This window comes from Salvelinus namaycush, chromosome 31 (assembly GCF_016432855.1).
Source record: "Salvelinus namaycush isolate Seneca chromosome 31, SaNama_1.0, whole genome shotgun sequence".
NCBI lineage: Eukaryota > Metazoa > Chordata > Actinopteri > Salmoniformes > Salmonidae > Salvelinus > Salvelinus namaycush.
In genome coordinates, this window is record NC_052337.1 from 32,869,312 (window position 1) to 32,894,310 (window position 24,999).

The 24,999-nt window shown below is 43.8% G+C and overlaps 1 protein-coding gene across 1 annotated transcript; it reads left to right on the forward strand.

The window, feature by feature from the left end:
- The first annotated feature begins 1,420 nt into the window (after window positions 1–1,420).
- Window positions 1,421–23,868, forward strand: LOC120025558 (zinc finger protein GLIS3-like). The gene is made up of 10 exons (XM_038970117.1): window positions 1,421–1,838; window positions 6,689–6,896; window positions 7,079–8,249; window positions 14,959–15,120; window positions 15,564–15,674; window positions 16,183–16,324; window positions 16,510–16,630; window positions 22,441–22,607; window positions 23,454–23,639; window positions 23,744–23,868. The coding sequence occupies exons 1-10, from the start codon at window positions 1,421–1,423 to the stop codon at window positions 23,866–23,868; spliced, it is 2,811 nt and encodes a 936-aa protein (XP_038826045.1).
- Window positions 23,869–24,999: the final 1,131 nt, after the last annotated feature.

The following is a 24,999-nucleotide window of genomic DNA, read 5'->3' on the forward strand; positions in this document are numbered from 1 at the left end:
CAGCTCCAGTCTCTTTGTTTCCGCTCTGACCAATGCCCTCCTTGCCTGGTCTGTGAGTTTTGGTGGGCGGCCCTCTCTTGGCAGGTTTGTTGTGGTGCCATATTCTTTCCATTTAATAATAATGGATTTAATGGTGCTCTGTGGGATGTTCAACGTTTCGGATATTTTTTTATAACCCAACCCTGATCTGTACTTCTCCACAACTTTGTCCCTGACCTGTTTGGAGAGCTCCTTCGTCTTCATGGTGTCACTTGCTTGGTGGTGCCCCTTGCTTAGTGGTATTGCACACTCTGGGGCCTTTCAGAACAGGTGTATATATACTGAGATCATGTGACAGATCATGTGACACTTAGATTGCACACAGGTGGACTTTATTTAACTAATTATGTGACTTCTGAAGGTAATTGGTTTCACCAGATCTTATTTGGGGGCTTCATAGCAAAGGGGTATGAATACATATGCACTCACCACTTTTCCGTTTAGTTTTTTTTAAACAAGTAATTTTTTTTCCATTTCACTTCACCAATTTGGACTATTTTGTGTATGTCCATTACATGAAATCTAAATAAAAATCTATTTCAATTACAGGTTGTAATGCAACAAAATAGGAAAAACGGCAAGGGGGATATTTTTTGCAAGGCACTGTATACGCTGTCTCATCGTTGTGGGTGATCAGGCCTACCACTGTTGTGTTGTCAGCAAACTTAATGATGGTGTTGGAGTCGTGTTTGGCCACGCAGACATGGGTGAACAGGGAGTACAGTAGGGGACTAAGTACATACCCCTGAGTGGCCCAACAACTGTAACAATGCATTTGAGAGACAACAAGTACTCATTGTGCAAATGTATTTATGTTTTCAATAAACATTTGGAGACTAAATATAGTTTACCTGTTGTTAACAATATAAGCCAAGCCCGTCTGTTTTGCCCCATAGTTGCGCACGTGAAGGTTTTCTGTTGTAGTTCTGTTTGCTGTCAAACATCCCAGACAAGGACACCTGATTCAACTTGTCAACTAATCATGCCCGCAATTAATTGAATCAGATATTCTTTGTCCGGGGATATAATAACAATGTGTACTGTTGGGGGTTCCCGATGGACTAGAGTTGGGAACCATGACTAGACTATGGCAACATATTTTTGGGAGATTTCAGTAAATTCTTCCCTGCGTGAGTTATAGTTTGTGACTCATTTATTACTCAAAACTATAAATGTGTGCCTGTCTCACTGATATATTTCAGATGTCTTTGTCCGTATGGAGAGACCACAGAGGGCCTGAAGATGAGATGCTGATTTAGCCACGGATCTTCCTCTTCTGCAGACTCAAGCATGACTTTTGGGAAGAGGAGCATTTTCGGAAAAGTTGTTCTAGTCTCCTAAACCCTCCAAGGCTGCTTGTGAAAAATAAACTGGGTCAGACATGAACGGTAAGGGCTGTCACCTCTTGGTCTCCCCCTCTGGTGTACCCCAATCGCTGGGCATGATCACAGGACAGCAGGCCCCCTCCATCAGGATGCCTATGCGCACCACCCTGTCCCCGGGATTCTGTGCCACCCTGAGCCCCTCTCCAGTGGGTAGCAGCTGGGGTAGAGGAGGGGGTGTCCACCACTCGCAGGTACCCCTCAGCTCCGGGACAAACTCTGGGAATTCTGGGAGTTCTGTCCTGCTCCCTGCCCTGAGCCTCCGCAGGCAGATGTTGACCAATGGGAAACAGCCAAATGTGTCAAGTGTCTCACAGATGTCACGGCAACAAGTGCCCGCCCTTCAACTCCCACCCATCAGCGTTGCAGCCACCAATCAGGGCATGGCGTCTGACTGCTCTGACAGTGGTGTCAAAGGTACGTTCTTGTAAGCTTTGTCGATATACAGTATTACATTCAGACTAATACATTTACACGAGTGTAGATGTGAGTGATGTCTTGACCTTTTGTGTAGGATAAGGTCATTTCCATGTGAAAGGTTACATGAGCACCAACATGTGAAGTTCATAGGAGGATATCAAATTGGGTGTCAAATGAAAGCTAAGTCTCTATTTATTTTTTATTAAGACATGTACATTTTTCAACAATTTCCATCCTAGAAATTAGGAATAAACATAGGCTTTGATTTCTTGTCAAACAGGTGGAAAAGAGGTCTTAGAAAATATCTACCATAAAAAGCCTTAAAATCTATTAGAAATAAACTCAGCAAAAAAAGAAACATCCCTTTTTCAAGACCCCGTCTTTCAAAGATCATTCGTAAAAATCCAAATAACTTCACAGATCTTCATTGTAAAGGGTTTAAAACTGTTTCCCGTGCTTGTTCAATGAACCATGAACAATTAATGAACATGCACCTGTGGAACTGTCGTTAAGACACAAACAGCTTACAGGCGGTAGGCAATTAAGGTCATAGTTATGAAAACTTAGGACACTAAAGAGGCCTTTCTACTGACTCTGAAAAACACCCAAAGAAAGATGCCCAGGGTCCCTGCTCATCTGTGTGAATGTGCCTACTACAAGGAGGCATGAGGACTGCAGATGTGGCCAGGGCAATAAATTGCCATGTCTGTACTGTGAGAAGCCTAAGACAGTGCTACAGGGAGACAGGACGGACAACTGATCGTCCTCGCAGTGGTAGACCACATGTAACAGCACAGGGTTGGTACGTCCGAACCTGCCCAAGTTACACCAGGAACGCACAATCCCTCCATCAGTGCTCAGACTGTCCGCAATAGGCTGAGAGAGGCTGGACTGAGGCCTTATAGGCCTGTTGTAAGGCAGGTCCTCACCAGACATCACCGGCAACAACGTAGCCTATGGGCACAAACCCACCGTCGCTGGACCAGATAGGACTGGCAAAAAGTGCTCTTCACTGACGAGTTGCGGTTTTGTCTCACCAGGGGTGTTGGTCGGATTTGAGTTTATCGTCGAAGGAATGAGCGTTACACTGAGGTCTGTACTCTGGAGCGGGATCGATTTGGAGGTGGAGGGTCCGTCAGGGTCTGGGTCGGTGTGTCACAGCATCATCGGACTGAGCTTGTTGTCATTGCAGGCAATCTCAACACTGTGCGTTACAGGGAAGACATCCTCCTCCCTCATGTGGTACCCTTCCTGCAGACTCATCCTGACATGACCCTCCAGCATGAAAATGCCACCAGCCATACTGCTCGTTCTGTGTGTGAATTCCTGCAGGACAGGAATGTCAGTGTTGGCCAACGAAGAGCCCGGACCTCAATCCCACTGAGCACGTCTGGGACCTGTTGGATCGGAGGTTGAGGGCTAGGGCCATTGCCCCCAGAAATGTCTGGGAACTTGCAGGTGCCTTGGTGGAAGAGTGGGGTAACATCTCACAGCAAGAACTGGCAAATCTGGTGCAGTCCATAAGGAGGAGATGCACTGCAGTACTTAATGCAGCTGGTGGCCACACCAGATACTGACTGTTACTTTTGATTTTGACCCTCCCTTTGTTCAGGGACACATTATTCAATTTCTGTTAGTCACATGTCTGTGGAACTTGTTCAGTTTATGTCTCAGTTGTTGAATCTTGTTATGTTCATACAAATATTTACACATGTTAAGTTTGCTGAAAATCAACACAGTTGACAGTGAGAGGACGTTTCTTTTTTTGCCGAGTTTACATCAAAACACAATAATGTTGAAGACCCCTGCCAACTAATATCAACATTTAGTTATGGGGGAAAAAATTCTGCCTTCTGTAAGTTTCCATTGCCAAAATCTTCATGATATTTTCACATTTCTCTCTCTCATTAGGGGGGAGGATAATGACAGTTCACAGAAGTGACAAGTGAAGGTAGACCTGCCAGTTAGTTATAGTGTTTTTACTGATATTAATTTTGTAGACTAAGTGATTAAAACAAATTGGTAACAGAATTTCTGCAAATTAATTGGCTACAATGGGAACTCAAAGCAGTCACAAACCACAGTTGGGTCACCTGCTACTGTCCTCCCATCCACTGGCATTCTGTTATGTTCAGCTGACAACTGTTTCCTTTCTCTTTCTGTCGTCTGGTGGTCAAAGCAAGTGTGTGAAAAGTCTAGACAACCCCTCCCTCTCTCGCTCCCTCTCTCTTCAATTAATGTCCCCTCTCCCAGCTCTTACTGACACTCCCTTTCCATTTACTATAACCAGGATCCTCACCCACTGAACACTGACCGACACCTGACGTCCATGGACATTGAAAAGTAGTTTGCATTTGGTCCTGGCCTTGATTTCAACATCCACAGACGTTTTTTGAGGGCCTGGTCCAGACCAGACTTGATTTCAAGGTCCACAGACGTCTGTACTGACCTTCATTTGTCACAAAAATAGATGTCCATGATTCACAAGTTTGGACAGCACAGTACATTACAGTACAGTACAGTAGAGCACAGAAGAGTACACTACAGTAAAGAAATGTAGAGTATAGTACAGTACATTATAGTAGAGCACAGTAGAGAATAGTACACTACAGCAAAGAAAAGTAGAGTATGGTTCAGTACAGTACAGTACAGTACAGTAAATAAAAGTAGAGTACAGTACACAGTAGAGCACACTAGAGTGGACTACACTATAATGTACTGTACTGAACTATACTCTACTGTACTGTACTGAAGAATACTCTACTTGACTATACTGTACTGTTTTCTACTGAACTCTACTGTGTTGTACTTTGATGTCCAAACTTGTGAAACATAGACATCTGTGATTAGTTAAGATTTCGTCCAGTCTGGACCAACCAAATGTGGTCTTATTTGGTGGCGGAGCTCATTAAAATAATAGCCAGTGTGGTAGAATAATACCAAAATCAGAGGATATTACATATTTATACCTTTGTGTACCATTTTAGGATACAACACCATGAAGAGAATGACATTCCTATCCATAATTATGCATTTCTGTGTAGTACAGATCAGGGACCAATGATGAAATTCCATTACTGCAATTCAGTTACTGGATGTAAATCCACTTAATTTACTGTAGTTCAATAACCAGAAGAGATTTAAAGATCAAATAGAAATAAAAATAAAAATAGTGACACGGGAACTAAATACAGTGCATAACGAATAACAATAACGAGTGAAAATAACATGGCTATGTACAGGAAGTAGCTATAAGCATCTGCACAGTTCTTCCAGGAAATTGTTAAAAGTAGTCCTTGTGCAGAGAGTTGTACAGTTTGTTAAACTTTGAAATCAATGGGGGTTTTTTGGCATACAATTTAAGAGAAAAAAATCTGTGTCTCAGCGCAGTTCCTTTAGTGTGGAATTGCCCATAACTGTAATTGTTTTGATCAGTCTTGACTTTGTCCCCTCATTATGAAATATTGTGACCCTCGTGACCTTAGGTTAGTTATCCTCTCTAGGTGCACTTGCAAGTGAGGATGTCCCTCCAAGTATATTGAAAGCACCCTATTAAAGTAATCAGTTGTTTAATAGCTAGCTAAATGTTCCCTACCATAAACTATTTATTTAACGCCTGATACCTATGCCCTCCAAGGACCTGTATGGAGGACCTCTTCCTCCCTTTCAATTGAAAGATCACAGTGTGCACATGTCCCAGTGATATGTTGTAAACAGCATTTCAATCAGCCCCTCTCTTCTCGCCACTCTTCAAAGTAGCACCGATTTACATAGAAGTCTTCATACTTCACTTCACTTCAATGTCGTCCTCCCACCCTAACCACCGTTATTCCCCAGAACTCCTTTCTCCCTGGCTTGTTTATTGATAACTAACCAAGCAGAAAACATATCCCTAAATGAGCGATGGAGGAAAGAGAGGAAGAAAAAAATCTCATTAGTAATTAACAGAGCAGAAAGTGTCTCTGGGCAGTCCAGGTTTGTTAGGGTGAATTCCAGGATTCATAAGCTTCTATTGAACAAGACAAAAAATGTTAGGTTTGTGTTTGATTTCTGTTGATGATATCTGCCTCATGGGTCCCTGGTGTGCAAACACAGTTGCGTGTGTTAATATGGGGAAGTGAACTGTGGCGGAGAGGAACAGACCCTGAACCATGGATTCATTGCGTCTCTATCAAAGTCAGATACTGCCAGTACAAACTAAGAAATGTGTGTCAAGCATGATGACAATGGTTGGATGCAAATGGCAAATGCCACAACCACTGAAGTGTGAACATTGTAGAAGACTACACAGTAGTTGAAGCTCTCGCGACAATTAATGCACAGTGAGAGTTCTCCACAAGTGTCTCTCTATTATCTTCGTCTGGAATTTACTTTGAATGACTTGATTCCATAATTAAGAAAGTTAGTATTATTTCTCATGGTGTTTTCTTTTTCAATCTTGTTTCAAGCTGTGTCGAACGGTTTTGTTTGAATGTGGTCTTTAGCACAAGCAGCAGCACTGGCAGGCTGGATGCTCGGATGTAAAGGCCTCTTATTTATTATGATTTTTATAATATTCCCAGTTGAACATGAATTTGAAACGGTGTTGATTAATTTAGAGCCCGCATGAGGCCTAAGAAATGTCACTCGACATTTTAGACCCTTGGTCATTAATACAGTATGTGGTTCCTCACTATTTAGATATTATTATGCGAGGAGAAATGTCTGTATTTTTTTGTTGTTGTAAAGTATATGGTCTAATTCAAGCAAACCATGTCAAGTGATTGTATTTCCTACTGTATGACCCTGTATACTTTGACATTGATGGTGAACCCTCAACCCTCTAATGGTGAACTTGTCTCTATCAGGTTACTCTGTCTCAGGACCAAGTATGCAGGTGTTGGGCCAGCCAGCTGGTGCTAACCTCTGGGTCACCAGTAGTCCGATGGTGGTCCAGAGCCTGGGCCCAGTGTCTCCTGTGAGTGCCCAGGCATACACCTCAGGTCCTCTGGTACCACACGCCCCCCAAGACTCCCAACCCCCACAAGGCCTGATGGTACCCTACACAGATGCCAGGTGAGTCAACCTCTGCACCACACTAGGTGGGGGAGTATACCTGCAAACTCTTTTCATTGCACTGATTTCTGAGCTACTTTAAACCATTTCCATGTACATTATTAAACAGCTGTGATACTCAACTCTACCAGACTTTCCTGGTACTGCTATCCTTACTCACATACTACAGTGTTGTGCCTCAGGTCCTTGCTCTCCAGAGAGTCCCTGGCCTCCACCACCCTGAGCCTAGCAGAGACCCAGTCAGTTCTGAGTGGCAGACAGGAGTGGCCCTATGGCTACCGAGTCCTTCCTCCACTCTGCCCACAGCAGGGCTCAACCCTTGGCAGCGAGGGGGGTGAGTTGCTCAGCATGCCCCCTGGCACTGCCATGTCAGGGAGCACCAGCATCTCCAACTCTGCGTCCCTGCCTTCCTACCTGTTTGGCGGGGATGCCAACAGCCCCCGGCAGTACTCAGCACGTTCCAAGAAGAGGGCCCTCTCCATGTCCCCTCTGTCAGATGGCTATGGCATCGACTTCAACTCCATCATCCGCACCTCGCCCACCTCGCTGGTGGCTTACATCAATGGCTCCCGGAGCTCTCCGGCTTCCCACCACACCCTTTCACCCCTCCAGCCTGAGGTCTATGGCCACTTCCTGGGGGTGAGAGGGAGCTGTATCCCCTATCCTCAGTCTCCAGGCCTCTTCAGCCTCGCAGGCTCGACGCTGGCCCTGATCCCACTGAGTGACCCCCACCCTGGGACGGAGTGTGGCCGCATGCAGATGCTGGAGCAGGGTGGGGCGCTGGAGAGCCAGATGGCTAACATGGTGGTGGAGCAGCAGTGTCTCCCAGAGGAGGGAGGGACACTACAGGAGGCAGCCAGGAGTGCTAATGACCTGGTGCCATCTCTACACTTTCAGCTAGAGTTAGCCACCATCATCAGATCAGATAGTCCACCGCAGGGCCCTCCGCCCCCCTACCACTCTCACCAGCACCTCCACCTCCACAGACCTCCCAGCCACATCCAGGGCCATTCCCAGGGCCCTGTCTCACAGGCTCCCCCAGCTCCCCCTGTGCATGGGGCCAGCCTCCTGCCTCATCCCCTGTCCCTGTTCCCCATGCTGGAGGAAGAGGAGGGGGAGACAGAGGAATACAGTGGGGGCCATTGCTGCCGCTGGGTTGACTGCAGTGCTGTGTATGACCAAAAGGAGGAGCTGGTAAGGCACATAGAGAAGCTCCATGTGGACCAGCGGAATGGCGAGGACTTCACCTGCTTCTGGGCAGGGTGTCCACGCAGGTTCAAGCCCTTCAACGCCCGCTACAAACTCCTCATCCACATGAGAGTCCACTCAGGAGAGAAGCCCAACAAGTGCACGGTACATAGCAAATCAATCTCTGGTGAATGCCTCAAAACTGTCTTTAACATGCAAGTGTGAATCTGTTTAGTCACCCACTTGAGGATCCATTGGCTTTACCTGAACAAAATGTTACCTCAGTTATTCCACCCCTTTATGCACAATGGTTAACATATTTTTCCCATAAGTATGCTAAGGGGGGGAAGTGAGTGCACCAGTTCCCTTCCAGGCTGTCTCCCCTGTCTACTGTGAGTCAACCAGCCAATCCTCTAGACCGGAGCTGTAGAGGGCCTTTCAGCCTCCTAATAGCCTTGCTGAGACGGTTTAGAGGGAAATCGACGTCTTGAAGTACGCACGTTGTACCTCTTTAAGGCCTTTGTGTGCTCTGATGTACGTCCGAAGGCTGAAGGTTTGGGTCAGAAATATGGTCTCTCTCTCCTCTTAACTGTGGCCATGGGCTAATTAGTCCAGCTCTGTGATAGTTGACATGGCAGTTAACTTAATTATGTAGTTATTAAATCAGCACAAAGGCAGCGCAGCGCTTAAGTTCTGGCAGGGCACCAGTCAGCCAGCCTCCTGATCCCTGCTCTGCCACAGTCCCCTCTCTCTCTCTCTCTGAGCTACTCTACCAGGCAGTCACAGGGCCTGTCAGCAGCCATGAGCCTGCCAGGCAGGGACAGACTTGGCTGGGGTTCTGGGAAGGTGATGTTCCCTGGCCCGGTTCTGATTGGGTCTGGTTCTGTGGCCAAGGAGAGAGAGACTTGAATGGAGCTCATCTGAAAGCCATGTATCCTTGGACCTGGTACTGATGGGGAGGATTGGCTGGATTCCCCTGAGACAGGTGCTCCCAGTCCTAGTGCTACCTTTTGTTCTCTCAGATGTGCTGTTAGAGAAGGCTACGTTTGGTTCTTTTGATTTCATGGCATGACAACATACCATGTTCAAAGCCAAAGTCAGTTGACAGATGAGTTGTTCAGCTCTGTATAGTCTTCCTGTGCTGTAATTGCAGTTATAGGAGTCCTTCAGGAGCCATAGCAGCACAAAACCGATGCACATTAGTTGCAGTAGTGAGCTCGGGCTCTTTTTTAGGCTCATCAAGCTGGATTACTAAAACTAAAAAGAAACTGTAGAAATTATATTGGACCTACACTGAAACAGTCTTTTCACTCTTTCCAGGTTGCTATGAATCACCGAAAAGAAATCTGAATAGTTAGGGAGAATAAAACATTTTAAAACAATTTTGACTGCAAGGAAATCGAACACATTTTCTGGACTTTGATAAAGACCCGAATGTGGCCCATGGGCAAAATGGCTTTGACATCCCTGGTCGAGACAATTGTAGAGATACCCCCCGCCCCCCGCCCTCCACCCCACTGGGAACATACTTGAGGTTCAGATGAGTAAGAGGCCAACAATTCTCATTCCTTGACCCGTTTCGCTGCTTCTTGGTTAGACAATTATTAACTGGATGCATACCTGTGGTCGACCTTTCACTCCAAAACACTCACTTATTAGTACCAACCAGTCCCGTTGCTATGGAGGCTGCAGCTGCAGTCAGATGGGTCTGTGTATCATGTAATCATGTGTTACAGGGGGAAATATCCAGGGTCATGCCCAAAAACAGAACGCTGGAAATGGCACCTTATTCCCTATATAGTTAATAGAGTGCCTATTTGGACATACCCAGTGTGTGACATCCCATCATCCCAGGCTTGACTTCAGCATACGCTGAAAAAGTCAGACCGAAAAGAAATAGAACGAGGTCAGTCTAATTGACAGAAACTGTCAGAAAACCCATACTTACTGAACAAAACAGTCTGAGCAATCAAAGTCAGAGCCGAGGAGCTAGACAGGCAACAGAGACTCTCACAGAGCGAGAGAACCAGTTCTACTTCACTAAAAACGTCTTAGATGCCATGCCAGTCAATTGTCCGAGAATTACACTCGGGCTTATTGTGAGGAATGATTGACAGGAAGGATGGGGCTGGTGAATGGCAAACAGAGGCGCGAGCCGCCCGCCCAGCCGGTAGCATTACAATGAAGTAGATCTGATTACGCAGCACACTGCCCCACATACACCAGGCAAGCCGTGACTTGTACCTGTCAGCTCTTGTACCTGTGAGGGTGATTGAGCACTTTCTTAACACATAGTTGATTCATCTGTGTATTTAGTATATGCCTTATCACTGGGATTTCAACACTTTCAACAGTTTTCAAACGGGTTTGGAGCATTGGAAATCCCCAAGAGCAACGCCTATGTAAACACATTAGCTAATCATGTTTTTACTAATCATTAGCTAATCATGATGATTTACTGTTCGAAGGATGAACAATTACCGCCATAGTTAATAATGGTACATTTTCCGGCTTAACAGCTTTAGATGTTGTGCAGTAGATTCATACAGTTTCTTGTACAGCTGAACCATATCTCCTCCTACAGTAACTATATTATTTTCTAATGAAAGCTCCCTGTGTTGTTGGATCTGGATCGTAGTTAATTAAATAGAGAGACATATGGGGTACCCAAGCAACTGTGGAGGCCAGGGTTCCTCTAGCTTAGTCAGTTTAATAAAGCACTCCATGGGAATGCAGGCGTTCAAGTGTCATGGTAGCTGCATGGCTGTGCAATTAAGATGAACCAGGAAGCTATCAGTCAGCTCAGATAATTCCCGTTGGTTACTCAATCCGCATTGCTGCAGTGTGATGTTCAGCTACGTGAATGATATAGACGATATCTTGACACATCCTGGAGTTATCGGTGTTGTTTGGGCCCCAAAGTATGTACATCTTCTGAATTATAAATGGTCTTGATGCTTCTATTCTGCGCTAGAGTACTTGAGTTGTAGGTTCACTTGAGGAATCACAGTGTGCATTTTAGCATATCTCTTATTGATGTTCAAAGACTGTAGCCGTTAAGGTGTAACACAACCCCAGTAGTTCGGTTTTAATCCACTTAGTTTCCCTTACAATGGACAGCTTGAAATTCTAGTCCTGCCTGCAACGGCACAGAATGCAGGCCTGATGGGATTTATGGTTTGCCAAGATTTTTAGCGCCATCTCTACAACCGTAAGGAGGGAAATAACTTGATTTTGCCGCCAGAAACCGGTTCAGACTTCAAAGTGTTTTAACGAACCAGCTTATTCTCAAGTTTCTGTAACCGTTTTCAGCTCTTATTTTAAAGACCTCAAAATCTCATGAACCAACTTTTTGCATTTATAGAAGATGACGATAGATGAGAAGATAAGAGGGAGAGGAGACGTTGACTGGGCATGAGGAGAGGATATGTGAGAGGGGGTGAGATTTGAGCGTTTGAAGAAGATAAGAAAGGGAGTTGAGCTGTAGATAAGAGTAAGGAAAGCGTTCTGTAAAGATGTGAGAGAGAACAGCTGGAACATGGAAGGGATGGAGAGTAGAAGAGAGAGTGGAGATGTGAGAGAGAGGAGATGTGAGAGAGTGGAGATGTGAGAGAGGGGAGATGTGAGAGAGGGGAGACTTGAGAGAGAGGAGACTTGAGAGAGAGGAGACGTGAGAGAGAGGAGACGTGAGAGAGAGGAGATGTGAGAGAGAGAGGAGACGTGAGAGAGAGGAGACGTGAGAGAGAGGAGATGTGAGAGAGAGGAGACGTGAGAGAGAGGAGACGTGAGAGAGAGGAGACGTGAGAGAGAGGAGATGTGAGAGAGAGAGGAGACGTGAGAGAGAGGAGACGTGAGAGAGAGGAGACGTGAGAGAGAGGAGACGTGAGAGAGAGGAGACAGAGAGAGAGGAGACGTGAGAGAGAGAGGAGACGTGAGAGAGAGGAGACGTGAGAGAGTGGAGATGTGAGAGAGTGGAGATGTGAGAGAGAGAGAGAGAGGAGACATGAGAGAGAGGAGACGTGAGAGAGAGAAGACGTGAGAGAGAGGAGATGTGAGAGAGGGGAGACGTGAGAGAGAGGAGACGTGAGAGAGAGGAGACGTGAGAGAGAGGAGATGTGAGAGAGAGAGGAGACGTGAGAGAGAGGAGACGTGAGAGAGAGGAGACGTGAGAGAGAGGAGACGTGAGAGAGAGGAGACGTGAGAGAGAGGAGACGTGAGAGAGAGGAGACCAGAGAGAGAGGAGACGTGAGAGAGAGAGGAGACGTGAGAGAGAGGAGACGTGAGAGAGTGGAGATGTGAGAGAGTGGAGATGTGAGAGAGAGAGAGAGAGGAGACATGAGAGAGAGGAGACGTGAGAGAGAGGAGATGTGAGAGAGAGGAGATGTGAGAGAGAGGAAAGAGGCTGAGGCACTACAGAGGGCACTAGACTGACTCTGCTGGCACGCTGTGGGCGGGTCATTGTTCCCCAGGGCATGCCCGGCTGCCAGGACCTGTCAGGAGGCTGGCTGTGGCATTCAGCTCCACTGAGGAGCCATGTTGCTGTCTATTCAGACCCTCTGTCCCTCACAGCAGCTAAAAGGGGACTCTAAGCTTTATTAGCAAGAGAGTGTGTGTGTGTGTGCGTGAGTGTGTGAGTGTGTGAGTGTGCATGACAGGCCACTCCTGGGCACCGCTGGGCTCCTGGCAGTATATTTGTGTGTGATGCTGGTTCTCAGTTCTCTTCCCATCCCTAGGCTGAATGGCTATTTATCCTGCTCATTCTCCCTGGCCTGTATTTTTCTTATGCTAGCCCATCTGAATGGTCCGATGCTGATCCTTTTCTCTACACTGTGGTTTGGAGTGTCCGGTTGTGGTGTACTTCCCTGGTATGCCACCGTTTTAGAGAGCATTTGGACAGAATATCCTGCTGTGTGTGAAGAAGACTTGTGAAAGACTAGAAAGACTATGGAATGGTGGTGGCTTTCTCCACTTTCAGGGATACTTCTGTTAGGTCATTACTCGTGTCCCCAGACAAGCAGGACATAGAGTGGAGTGGTAAAGACCCACAAGGAGAGATATCGTCATCGTTGCATGGGAGACCTCATCTGTAAGCACTAAAATGCTGTTGATTGTACCCCGAATTCACACATTCGCTATGATACAGTCATACAGAATACGTTTGCTATCCCCAATAGGCTGGTGAGCACTGATAGAATTATCAGGCATATCTGCCTCCCTCTTGAATTACTTAAGGCTTATAAAGTCTGATTCCCATTCCTTTTGACAATATGAACATATGGTTGCCATCAGAAGGAGTCATAATGGCCTTACTGGAATTGAGGGTCAAAGTTAGGCATAATGAGTTTTGGCATAATGACAGTACTCTGCTGGGGGTTTTGCTCGGCAGGGTGTACAGTATGTTCGTGCCTGCTGTTTGCCAGCTTCAAGACAGAACAACATCGAGTGTAGTGGCTGTTGAGTAGGTAAGACTTTGCCTATACAGTACGTTAGAGATTTGAATTTCTTCGCGATATTGTCTTGCAAGAAGAGAGCGGCAATGTTCCATTCAGATAGAGTTCAGAGGAGAAATCCAGTCTGAAGTTAGCAATATGTTAATACGCAAATCAAAGGAATCAAAGGAGTGAATCAAAGGAATATGTCCCATAGCAATGCAGATGAATGTGATGAGTCAAATATTAAAGGAACTGATTCATTTGTAGTTGGTCAGCTCAGACTGAGGGAGAGGTATAGCTATGCAAGGAATCCAGTCCTGGAGGGACAATAATAAAATGGGTCATGGTTCCATGACTTTACTCTGTGAAACTGAAGTAAGGACATTCCAAGCCCTTTGACTGTGGAGTGAGAGAGCAAAGTAGTAGGCTTAACTTACAGTAGGAAACTGTGATGATTCACATGTCTTGGGGGTGAGGTCATTGCAGTGAGGTGGTAGTACTCAGGGGCAGACTGGGACCCGAAGTTGTCTCAGGCATTTCTAACACACCGGCCTATTTTATTTCTTGAGGCCCCCACACACACCGGCCTATTTTATTTCTTGCGGCCCCCACACACACCGGCCTATTTCATTTCTTGCGGCCCCCACACACACCGGCCTATTTTATCTCTCGAGGCCACCATTATTAGCCAGATAATGATAATTTTGCAAAAACAAGTTTGACAGGCACAATAGGCTAAAAGTGGAAGGCCATCTGGCATTTGCCCGAAGTGACAGATGGCCAGTCTGCCACTGGTAGTACTGCACAAAGGAGAGCTGTTTAGTTCTGCTGACTTGGATCAGCTTCCATCCACTACTCTTGAATCCCATAGCTTGTGACAGCTAGTGCACCTGGGCAGGGAGCAAGCCCTTTTGACGAGGAACAAACCCCTCTCTACCTTAACCTCTCTACGAGTTGGTGGTAGCATGTTTCTACAATGAGTTCATCTGTCAACATGTTTAGATCCTACAAGACCCTTGAGACAAGACAGATTTTACAGACTGAAGTCTGTGTACACACAGATACTGACCCCTGCTGGATACATTGACCACCACACGTCTTATAGTGTTAACCAGTGGTAGTTTACATATCGAGAGCTTCCATCGGCATTAAAATTGGGTTATTGATATACCCTTGTTTTGTGCAATGTTCTCAAATCTATATACTACTCATGTTGTTGTTAAGTCCAAAAGAAAACAAGATGAAAAATTGCTGACACCTTTCAAACCAATTATCTCAGAGAATCCTATTTTTGCAGATATAACTTTATAGTCTCAAGGTCTCCATATGCTGAATGTTTGGATGTTGTTTTGTGGACCCCTGATGTACAGTATAGGTTAATGATAGGGATATTAAGTGTACACTATCCCTCCTCTCCCTGTGCCCTTTGTGTGTTGTTGCAGTTTGAGGGCTGTCAGAAGGCTTTCTCTCGGCTGGAGAACCTGAAGATCCACCTGCGCAGCCACACTGGAGAGAAGCCTTATCAATGCCAGCACCCAGGCTGCCACAAAGCCTTCAGCAACTCCAGCGACCGAGCCAAGCATCAGCGCACACACCTGGACACGGTGAGTTGAGTGGCGTATCTCAGACAGACACACAGAAAACACACGCATTGAGAATTGAGACACTGATCTCTTACTCTAAGTGTTCTTCCTTGTTCACTCTCTTGTGCTCTCTCATTCTCGTTTTTTCTCTCTGTCGCTGCCTTGTTTTCCTCTATCGAGCTGGACTTACCCACATGGCAGCTAGCTAGCATTTCCACCTTCAAGAAAGCTGTACACAAATTCTTCTGTGTAGACTTTTATCTAGACAGCATCTATGTGATGTGTATGCTGTTATTGATTATATGGAACCCAGGACTCCCTGGAAAACAGTGACTGAGTGGACTATCCTGGCTAAATAAATCTAATCAAATGACATACACACACACACTGAAAGTCGAAACTGGAAGTTGTTGGTTTTGTGACATTATTTACAGTTGTGTGTGTCCGTGTGCGTGTTTGTGCAGAAGCCGTACGCGTGTCAGATCCCTGGTTGTGTAAAGCGCTACACTGACCCCAGCTCCCTGCGCAAGCACGTCAAATCCCATTCCTCCAAAGAGAGGCAGTTGAGGAAGAAGGTCAGTATGGAGCTGCCTGGACTCTACTCTTTACACTTGAAAATTCGCTCAATCCCCCTCAGCATCTTACACTTTTCAAGTGAAAGGATCCACTTGACTTTATCACAGTCTCAATGTCTTTTGAGACACCCGCTCTCTTTCACAGCCTCTTACTTTTCCCCACTTCTATTGTATCGCAAACACATCCACTTATACAGTACACTAACGCAGAATGCCTCCACATATTGTTGTATAAATCTTCACTAGGTAGTTGATTTTCTTTGCTGCGCTGTAATGCTCAGACCATATAAAAGTCACTGTTGGGGATAATCATGCTCATTAATTATATCTTACAGTTAAGGTTATGTCACCATAGATACAATTTGCCGCAGGAGGTGGGCTGTTTCTATTTTTAAAAAGTATTGTTTTTACGAATACTCCCATATTCACTGTTTTTTTAAGTTAGTCTATTCTCTACTTGCATTTATGCTGATCTCTGTACCTCTGTATCTCTGTGATTGGTCTAAAGCTGAGGTTGTCCGTTGACATGAGCCAAGAGGCATTAACGGATTGCCTAACCATCCAACCCCTGAAACCCAGCCTCTCTCCTCTGGACATGATTGACAGAAGGTTGGGCCAATCCACTAGCCCCTCCCTAGATCACTACACAGGTACACATCATCCAGATGCTCTGACTGTGCCTTTATTTAGATTTAGGTAGACCTATTCGGGTGTGAAATCCATAGTTTGATATGTACGTATATTCTTCTTAATTAGAGTCTCAGTGATGGGTTTATGTTGTGTGTAGCCTTGTCCAGTGTATCTATATCTCTATTTTGTTGTCTGTGTTTGATAGAGTTGCTGTCCAGTGGTCAGTCAAGCCACTGTGTGTCTCTATCCATCCCTGTCCCTCCAGCTGTTCCACAGGGCCAACCCTCCTCAAACAGCTCACACCTGGCTCTGCAGGACAGTTACAGGTACTGCAGCCACACAGCAGAACAACTAGTGTTAGTCTTCTAATCTATTTGAGTTCACCACAGAAGTTTATTCAGCTTTGACTATGAGGCAATTCTAGAGTTTTTTTGTTTTGTTTCATTGCCGGTTGTAAGTTTATATGCAGAGGGAACATTTGCATTTGTGATAAACAATTGGTATTCATACAATGGTGTTTTACCTATGCTCAAATTATGAAAATTCATTAGCAGCTGTCACAATCTGGACCATGCTAAACTTCCCTGACTTCTGTCACTTAGTACTTGTTGCTGTGGTAGTTATGTGGAAATCGTTTTCTAAGACATTGGTGGTGAGAACATTTCCATTTGAAAACTTCACCACGGTGATATGTGCACAGTGCGTGTTATACTGTAATTCTGTATTAAATGTTAAAATGTGCAGGAGACCTAGTCTTGAACTAAAAAAAGTGGGTGCTATTTAAACCATTCATCATGCATAGTCATATTTAGTCACATATTTGTATCTCTGTAACGAAGTCTACTCATCATAAATGCAGTAATCAATTTACAATAAACATATAGGATTAGAAGTCGAGCAAGGATTTCTATAACTGCGTTCAATGTTCCTTCCTTGAGACTTTGAGAATTCAGTCATGTTCCCAGATCTTGTGTAAAGGTCGAGGCATTTACATTGAATGTGTTTCGTAGTTATGACAAGTGCTGGCTAATGAAAGTTCTGAAAGTCATTACCTTAAGAACAGTCTTTCAGTCTCTCTCACTTCCTACTGAGTAATCAATTAACAGCGTTCTTGGAATTCTGCAGGTGAAAAAATGCTACCTGTATATAGTGAAAGACCTTACCTAGTCCTGTTGAAAGCCACAGCCCCTTCAAGACACTCTATTCATGGTATTTGGCAGATACTTTTCTCTGTGTGTCTAAGACATTGACGACGAGATATGTGTTTTAATGGCATCGCTAGTAGCATAATGTCTGGCTCTCTGACAATGTGTCAGACAATGATGAATAGATGGTTATATTTCTCATCCATCCTGTTAAAGTGGTTTGGTTTTTGAAACATGTTCACATCTACTTTCTGGGAAGAGAACCTGCTGCAGGCCCAGTTGCATCTGTTGGGCAAGCGACTTGGTATTTCTATTCATTTTGAGTTCCCATTGGCAGAGTGACTGTAGCCATGACTGATTTAAATGCCTATCCCCTTTTCCTTCTTTTTTTTCTGATCTGAAACAAATAAGTACTTAAACGTCGGTTGTCATGGCTTCATGGCAGTAAACTCATAGTTAGAATAATCAGATTAAAATAAAGCACCATTTTCTCCCCTTTTGAAAGACCCCAATGGGCTTTCTTGTGGCCCGCAGCACCTCAGCTGTGAAGAGAGCGGTTGGGAAGAGGTTTTACAGGTTGGGAATGGCCAGCAACACTGTTGCCTGGTCAGCCCACAAAAAAAAAACATTCCTTCTTCCATGCACTTCAAAGGCGGTGAGAAGGAGTGTTTTCTGAAGTTTTGGGCAGCCAGATGCTCATGGCTTCTCACTGACACTGATTGATTGTCCTGGTAGCAGCGGTAGGCCACAGCATTCACCACAGGATTCTGGGTACACAATCAGCCAATGAAAGCAGGCCCTGCTTTGCCTCATCAGTCTCTAGGGCCTGCATTAGTGGATGCTATAGCCACCATCTAGAGTGGCTCAGGAATTCAATAAGTGAATCATAAAATTGGAAAAATACCATTCAGAGGCTCCGGGAAGAGGATTGCTGTAATTACTTTTCTAGATGTTAAATCGATTGTAAAATCCCATTTGCTATTTTATTCACTGCCATTATGTGATTTCTTTATTTCCTCATTCAGCCTGTGCATTGTTATCCCCTTAATCAATTGCATTGTAAACACCTCAATTATTTTAATTATTACCCTGGTGCCAGTAAGAAAAATGAAAAAGGTTTACAGATACACCATAAAAGCACTCATTGTTTGGCTTTCCTTCTAAGGATGTTCTTCACAATATCCTCTTTCTTACTTTCTGATGCTTGGTATGGGAAGAGAAGGTTGCCATATTTAAGTAACCAGGCATTTTAGTCTGGGCAAACAAACAAACTAAAACAAGTCATTAAGATTTCTCTCACGTATCTGTGCTTAGTTAACATGGGTTATTTAAAGTCTGAGAGGTGTGCTATGTTACTATCCCTCAGTGATGAATTAGCGGCCTCTTTTAAACAGACTTCTACTTGTCAGATATCAGTGTCTTTTCACTGAAAGTGCTGTCTGTGGGGCAAGGGTGTAACTTTGTGTTTCTTATTGGGGGAGGGGTACGACATAAAAAAAACAACTGTGAAATGGTTGTTCCTGGTGAATTTTGAAGTGAAATATATCCATAATGTTCCTGATAATATGGTCAATATATCCCAACCACAACATTTATGTATTACTTAAAACTGTTGGTCTAACACTGCATTTACACAAGCGATTAGTGCTTTTTGAGGTCGGTTCGGTTTTGCTTCGATTATTAAAAAATAATCACGGTTTTTGATTCCAGTTTCGATTATTTATTTTTAATAAATGCACTATGCATTATGTGGGTTGAATGCTGTAACAACACAGAATAAAACAATGAATAGAAGTCCCATGATGGTAGTGACTGCTCATTACTGCTTATCACTTATTAACCATAGAGAGTTATTGATTCACATAACTTTACTTTTAATAAAACATTTTAAAGAATATTTCAGTTGTTGTGTATAATACATTTGTTTTATTTGATGACTTTATTATTTAATTCCAAGTCATCATCTCATCTCTATAGAGCTGCTGCCTATGCTGTCTGACAAAATCACTATTTTACTAGTTATTCAAAGTAAATAAGGCATACTTTTATAACTTCTGAATACCAACTATCAATCACTTAGATCATGTATTTTCAGGTAGAGATAACTCATGAAGCAACTGCTGTCTATCCCTCTCGATTGTGCATTCTTCTGTCTCTGCTCTGTCTCTCTCTGTCTCTCTCTCTCTCTCTCTCTCTCTCTCTCTCTCTCTCTCTCTCTCTCTCTCTCTCTCTCTCTCTCTCTCTCTCTCTCTCTCTCTCTCTCTCTCTCTCTCTCTCTCTCTCTCTCTCTCTCTCTCTCTCTCTCTCTCTCTCTCTCTCTCTCTCTCTCTCTCTCTCTCTCTCTCTCTCTCTCTCTCTCTCTCTCTCTCTCTCTCTCTCTCTCTCTCTCTCTCTCTCTCTCTCTCTCTCTCTCTCTCTCTCCATGTCTGCCCCACACTTATCTAAACTAGCAGGCATAGAAGAAACACACAGACCGGACCAGTAGATGTGCAATAGTTTATGGTCATTGAAGTTAAATACCATGTTTTCTGCTCTAAACTATGTAGAATATTGACCTGTTGGAAACTACAACTCCCTACTACATCGCAAAGTTCAGGCTTGAGGTGATTCATCTCTAGAGAAACTGTGCAATGTGCTTATTGAGCTCACAGGGGGAAAAAATGGAATTCAAATAATTGAACCGAAGTCAGTCAATTAGTTGTTTAAAAAACGAAAAATAACCGAAATGTCCGTTAATCACTCAGCACTAGTTTACACAGGCAGCACAATTCTGATATTTTTTCACTAATTTGTCTTTTGTCCAATCAGATCAGTTCTTTTGCTAAACCCCTTTAAGTGTCATAACCTATAATGCTTATTTGTATACTTTTCACTACGCTTTTCACCCCCTCTAATTCTGTAGCCTACTAGAAACAATATATTTTAAGGTTTATAATACTACCAAAGTTGTCTTTGAACTCCCAAAAATGTGCCCAATATACCCGTTAACAATATCACTCATTTTGATAAATATCACTCATGCGCATTACGTCACTTCACAATATAAACTTTCTCCATCATTCATATTCGTGTTTATGAATTTACCATGTCAAATTTGACTGTACTATTTTATTTGTTCCAAGTTAGCTCACAAAGTTGAGGGTTTGTTAAGGAGAGAGAAAGAGATACTGCATGTTTCTCCATTCTCCTTACAAGCAGGCATGTGCACAGATTGGGCTCTACCTGTGCAGAGCACATGCCCCTTTGCCCTTCAAGCCTCCAAAGTCTCCTTTTGGGCGGTGGTAGAATTTATATGAAGCTGAAAGAAAAATTTGCAGTTTTACAGCTAATTTCCTGTCACTCTAAACAGTTTTGACACAAATTATGATGTGTTCATATCCTATCTGGGGAGGGGGCTATATCATAAGCCCTCAAAGTTCCAGAAGGGGGTGGTAATAGCAGCCATATTGGTCAGGGAGAAATCCAAACCAGTCTAATTGGAATGAATGTCAGTAGAGGCATAATCTTGATTTAAAAAATGTAAAAATTGTGTAATAGAATTATTGTCAACCTAAAATATTGTCTATAATTATAAATACAGTTGATATGGGTTTTATACCAACTTTCTGGATAAATAGCCTCTGAAATATATGTATATACTCGGGGCTCCCGAGTTGCGCAGTGGTGTAAGGCACAGCATCTCAGTGCAAGAGGTGTCACTACAGTCCCTGGTTCAAATCCAGGCTGTATCACATCCGGCCGTGATTGGGAGTCCCATAGGGCGGCGCACAATTGGCCCAGCGTCATCTGGGTTTGGCTGGGGTAGGCCGTCATTGTAAATAAGAATTTGTTCTTAACTGGCTTGCCTAGTTAAATGAAGGTTGCATTTTTGAGACCATAAATGTCTGAAAAAATATAAATTGGAAAGCTGAGAGTGCTATTATATAATATCAGTACTTGTTACATTTACAACTTGGCTAAGTCCTATCATCAACTGATTTCAGCCAGTGTATGGCTATGAATTGACTACATTGTTTGAATGAAATGTTGGCATATTGGCAGTTAATTTGAGAAAATGTATAGAATCATTCTTCTAAAACTGTCTGGCTAGCTAGCTAACAAACAGTGTAGAAAAATTCTTAAAATTCATTATTTTACACAATATCTTATCACAGCACTGGCATACCATGGTTGACCAACTCCATGACCAAAATGGCTGACATTTATCCAATAAGAAGGTTCATGTCCACTCTAGCATTCTGATGCCTAATTATACTGGGCCGACCTCAAGGGGGCCCCCAACCCCAAGAAATCTAAATATATATATACATTTTGGGGGTTGGGTGCCCCCAAAGCCTGTAGGCCCCCCGCCTTGCATAGGCTGCGGGGGTTTGTGGTACGCCAGAGACCCCCCACCCACTCCGTTGGTTGTGCATGTTGATCTGCCCTGTACGGATCTCGCGTGTGGCCGGTTGTGCCTTTCCCAGTCTGCCCTGTACAGAGATTCAAACATGCATGGCTTGAGAGATGCGATTGCCGATCGAGTGTGTGTAGCTAGCTACTTAGTTAAAATATCAACAGTACTGCCACAGCAGCATAACATTTGATCAACACTTGATAACACTTGATTTAGCCAACATCATCATCAATATTTGGTCTGGTTGGCTGATACGTGCAGTAGAGAGAGACAGAAAAAGGTAAATCACAATCAGTAAAAGAAATCGAGCTAGCTAACTAGCAGATTTACATGACTCATCAACATCAATGATCAGCTGATATCTCACCCTCTTTTCCCCATGTGAATCATGTTTTTAGGAGGCACTGTAAATAGATTGCTTAAGATTTGTGATGATGAGTGAGTGTGTTGTTGCATAAATAAATGAGCCTACTGCAGGGGCAGTGTCACAGTATCATGATGTTTTGCAGCAGGTGTGCAGATTAAATTATATATGTCCATTTGTATCTTGAACAACCTGATATTATTTCATATACCGGTTTGTGAAACATTTCAGGTTTGCCAATAGGTCCCCCCACCATCTCAGCCCCGGGTCACACCAAAACCAACTGCCTGGTCCCTCCACTCTTCTTACCCACCATCCCACTGGCTTATCCCTAAAGACCAGCACAGCTCTGAGTCATCCCAGTCACACTCCTGTAGTAAAAACAGACCACCACCCAGGTAAATGACATCTACCAACTACAGGCACATCAAATATGTTCACTGCATTCATCTATTCGGTGATAATGTACTGAATTGAAGATATCCTTCCCTGGAACGTCAAAAGGGACAGCAGATCAGGTCGGTAATGCGTCCCAGAGATCTGCATAGGATTACACCTGCACCTACAGGAGGGCATAGCTTATTGACTGTGGAAATGTGCCTGCGGAAAGAAAACAATGGTACAATTCCACAGGGAAATTCCTGCTCTGAAATGAGAGTTACTGTTGGTTTTATTGTGTGAAAGTCTATTAAAGAAGTGTGTGGGTGGTTTGACATTCTGTTTTGACAGATACTCCGATATAGGATGATCATGGCTTAATGCTGTTTGTTGTGCAGCAGGTGGCTGATGTTTTTTCTATTTAGGAAAGAAGAAGCAGCTTTACTCTCTAGATCATAGCTTAAAATAGATTGCACATTTTCCCCACTGGACTTGCCAGCAGTGCTTGATGTTGACAAGGTGTTCATGCTTTGCACCGCTTCTATTGTTTTAATAAGAACAATGCTTCAAACTACTCAAAAGTACAGTTCTGTAGTATCAGATGAGTAATAGTGCTTCCATAAGGTGCCATGGTGGTTGTAAGGGTTCATAGAACTACAACTGAGTATTCTACCTTTTATCTATACCAGGTTTATTTGTGCCTATGAATATCAAGATATGAAGCCAATGTGCTTGTGGGAAGAAGTAAGAATGAATGAAGATGAAAAGAGGGAAACACCAGAGGAGGAAAACAGATTCTTCAGTCTCCCCCTTCATCTATTCGTGAAATGTAAATAACTAGATGTACCTGTTATTTTCCTCCTCAGGTTTTAGTGGTCAGATCCAAATGGTGTACTCTCCGTCATACAACAATGATACACACAAATCCGCCAAGCAGACCAACTCCTGTCACCTGATGCAAACCCCAGTGTTTGATGACAGCTTTGCTCCAACATTTACCACTCAGAATGGACTAGACATCTCCCAAAGAGCTCTGTCGTCTGGGCTCACAGGTAATGAAGAGACAAAGAACAATAACAGTACAGTACGGATCAACGTGCATTCATTTGCATCTATCGTATAACAATGACTCCCTGTGTGTGTGCTGCATCCACAGTATACGACCTGCAAGGTGCGTCACAGGATCTGCCGGCGCCAGTGATGTCAGAGGACGCTTATCTACATGTCAGCGCGGTGGACCGTTGCCCTAGCCAGCTCTCCTGTATCTACACTGAGGGTTGACGTCAGCAAATCTGTCCACTTCTTAAGGCAGATGCTTTCTATAATCCTCCTACAACAACCCTATTGTTCTTCAGCTCCATGCTCACTGACATTGACCTGAGTGTGATGCCCCTATTGGGTGAGAACTGTAGACAAGAGGGGACATACAGTAGTTTGAATTAATTAAATGGGCAAAATGAACATATATATATCACTTATTAACTGATATTATTCAATCGACATTGTTTTCATAATGGCAAGTCATATGGTCATATGTATCATAAAAACTATTCTGAGATCCTTACTTTTGAAGTCTGCAAGATGCTGTCTTCATTCAAGTGAGTATCATCCACAGGAGGCTGCTGAGGGGAGGACGGCTCATAATAATGGCCGGGAAGGGAGCAAATGGAATGGCATCAAACACCTGGAAACCATGTGTTTGATGTATTTGTTGCCATCCCGCCAATTCCGATCCAGTCATTACCACAAGCCCGTTCTCCCCAATTAAGGTGCCACCAACCTCCTGCGGTATCACCGGATGTCAGAGTCTAAGCCCGCAATGAAATATGCCTCCTAAAGTTTGTGTTGTACTGAAAAAAATGACACTTCTGTGGATGCCTATGGTCTTGAGCTTTGGAGGATTTTTTATGTTTACATTAGTTGAATGCATTTGTACTACAGTTGTATCTAAATATTGTCCCTCCTATTATGCAATTACTGTAGATACCATAAAAAGCACATGAAAGGCACGTTCTTTTGTTTTTAAAACGTGTTAGTAGCATATGAATTATACTGAACAAAAATATAAACACATCATGTAAACTGTTGGTCCCATGTTTCATGAGCGGAAATAAAAGATCAGAGAAATGTTCTATACGCACAAAAAGCTTATTTCTCTCAAATAAATGTTGTGCACAAATTTGTTTACATCCCTGTTAGTGAGCATTTCTCCTTTACCAAGATAATCAATCCACCTGACTGGTGTGGCATTTCAAGAAGCTGATTAAACAGCATGATCATTACACAGGTCTTCAATTGTCTACCATAAGCCGTCTCCAAATCAAAATCAAATCAAATTTATTTATATAGCCCTTCTTACATCAGCTGATATCTCAAAGTGCTGTACAGAAACCCAGCCTAAAACCCCAAACA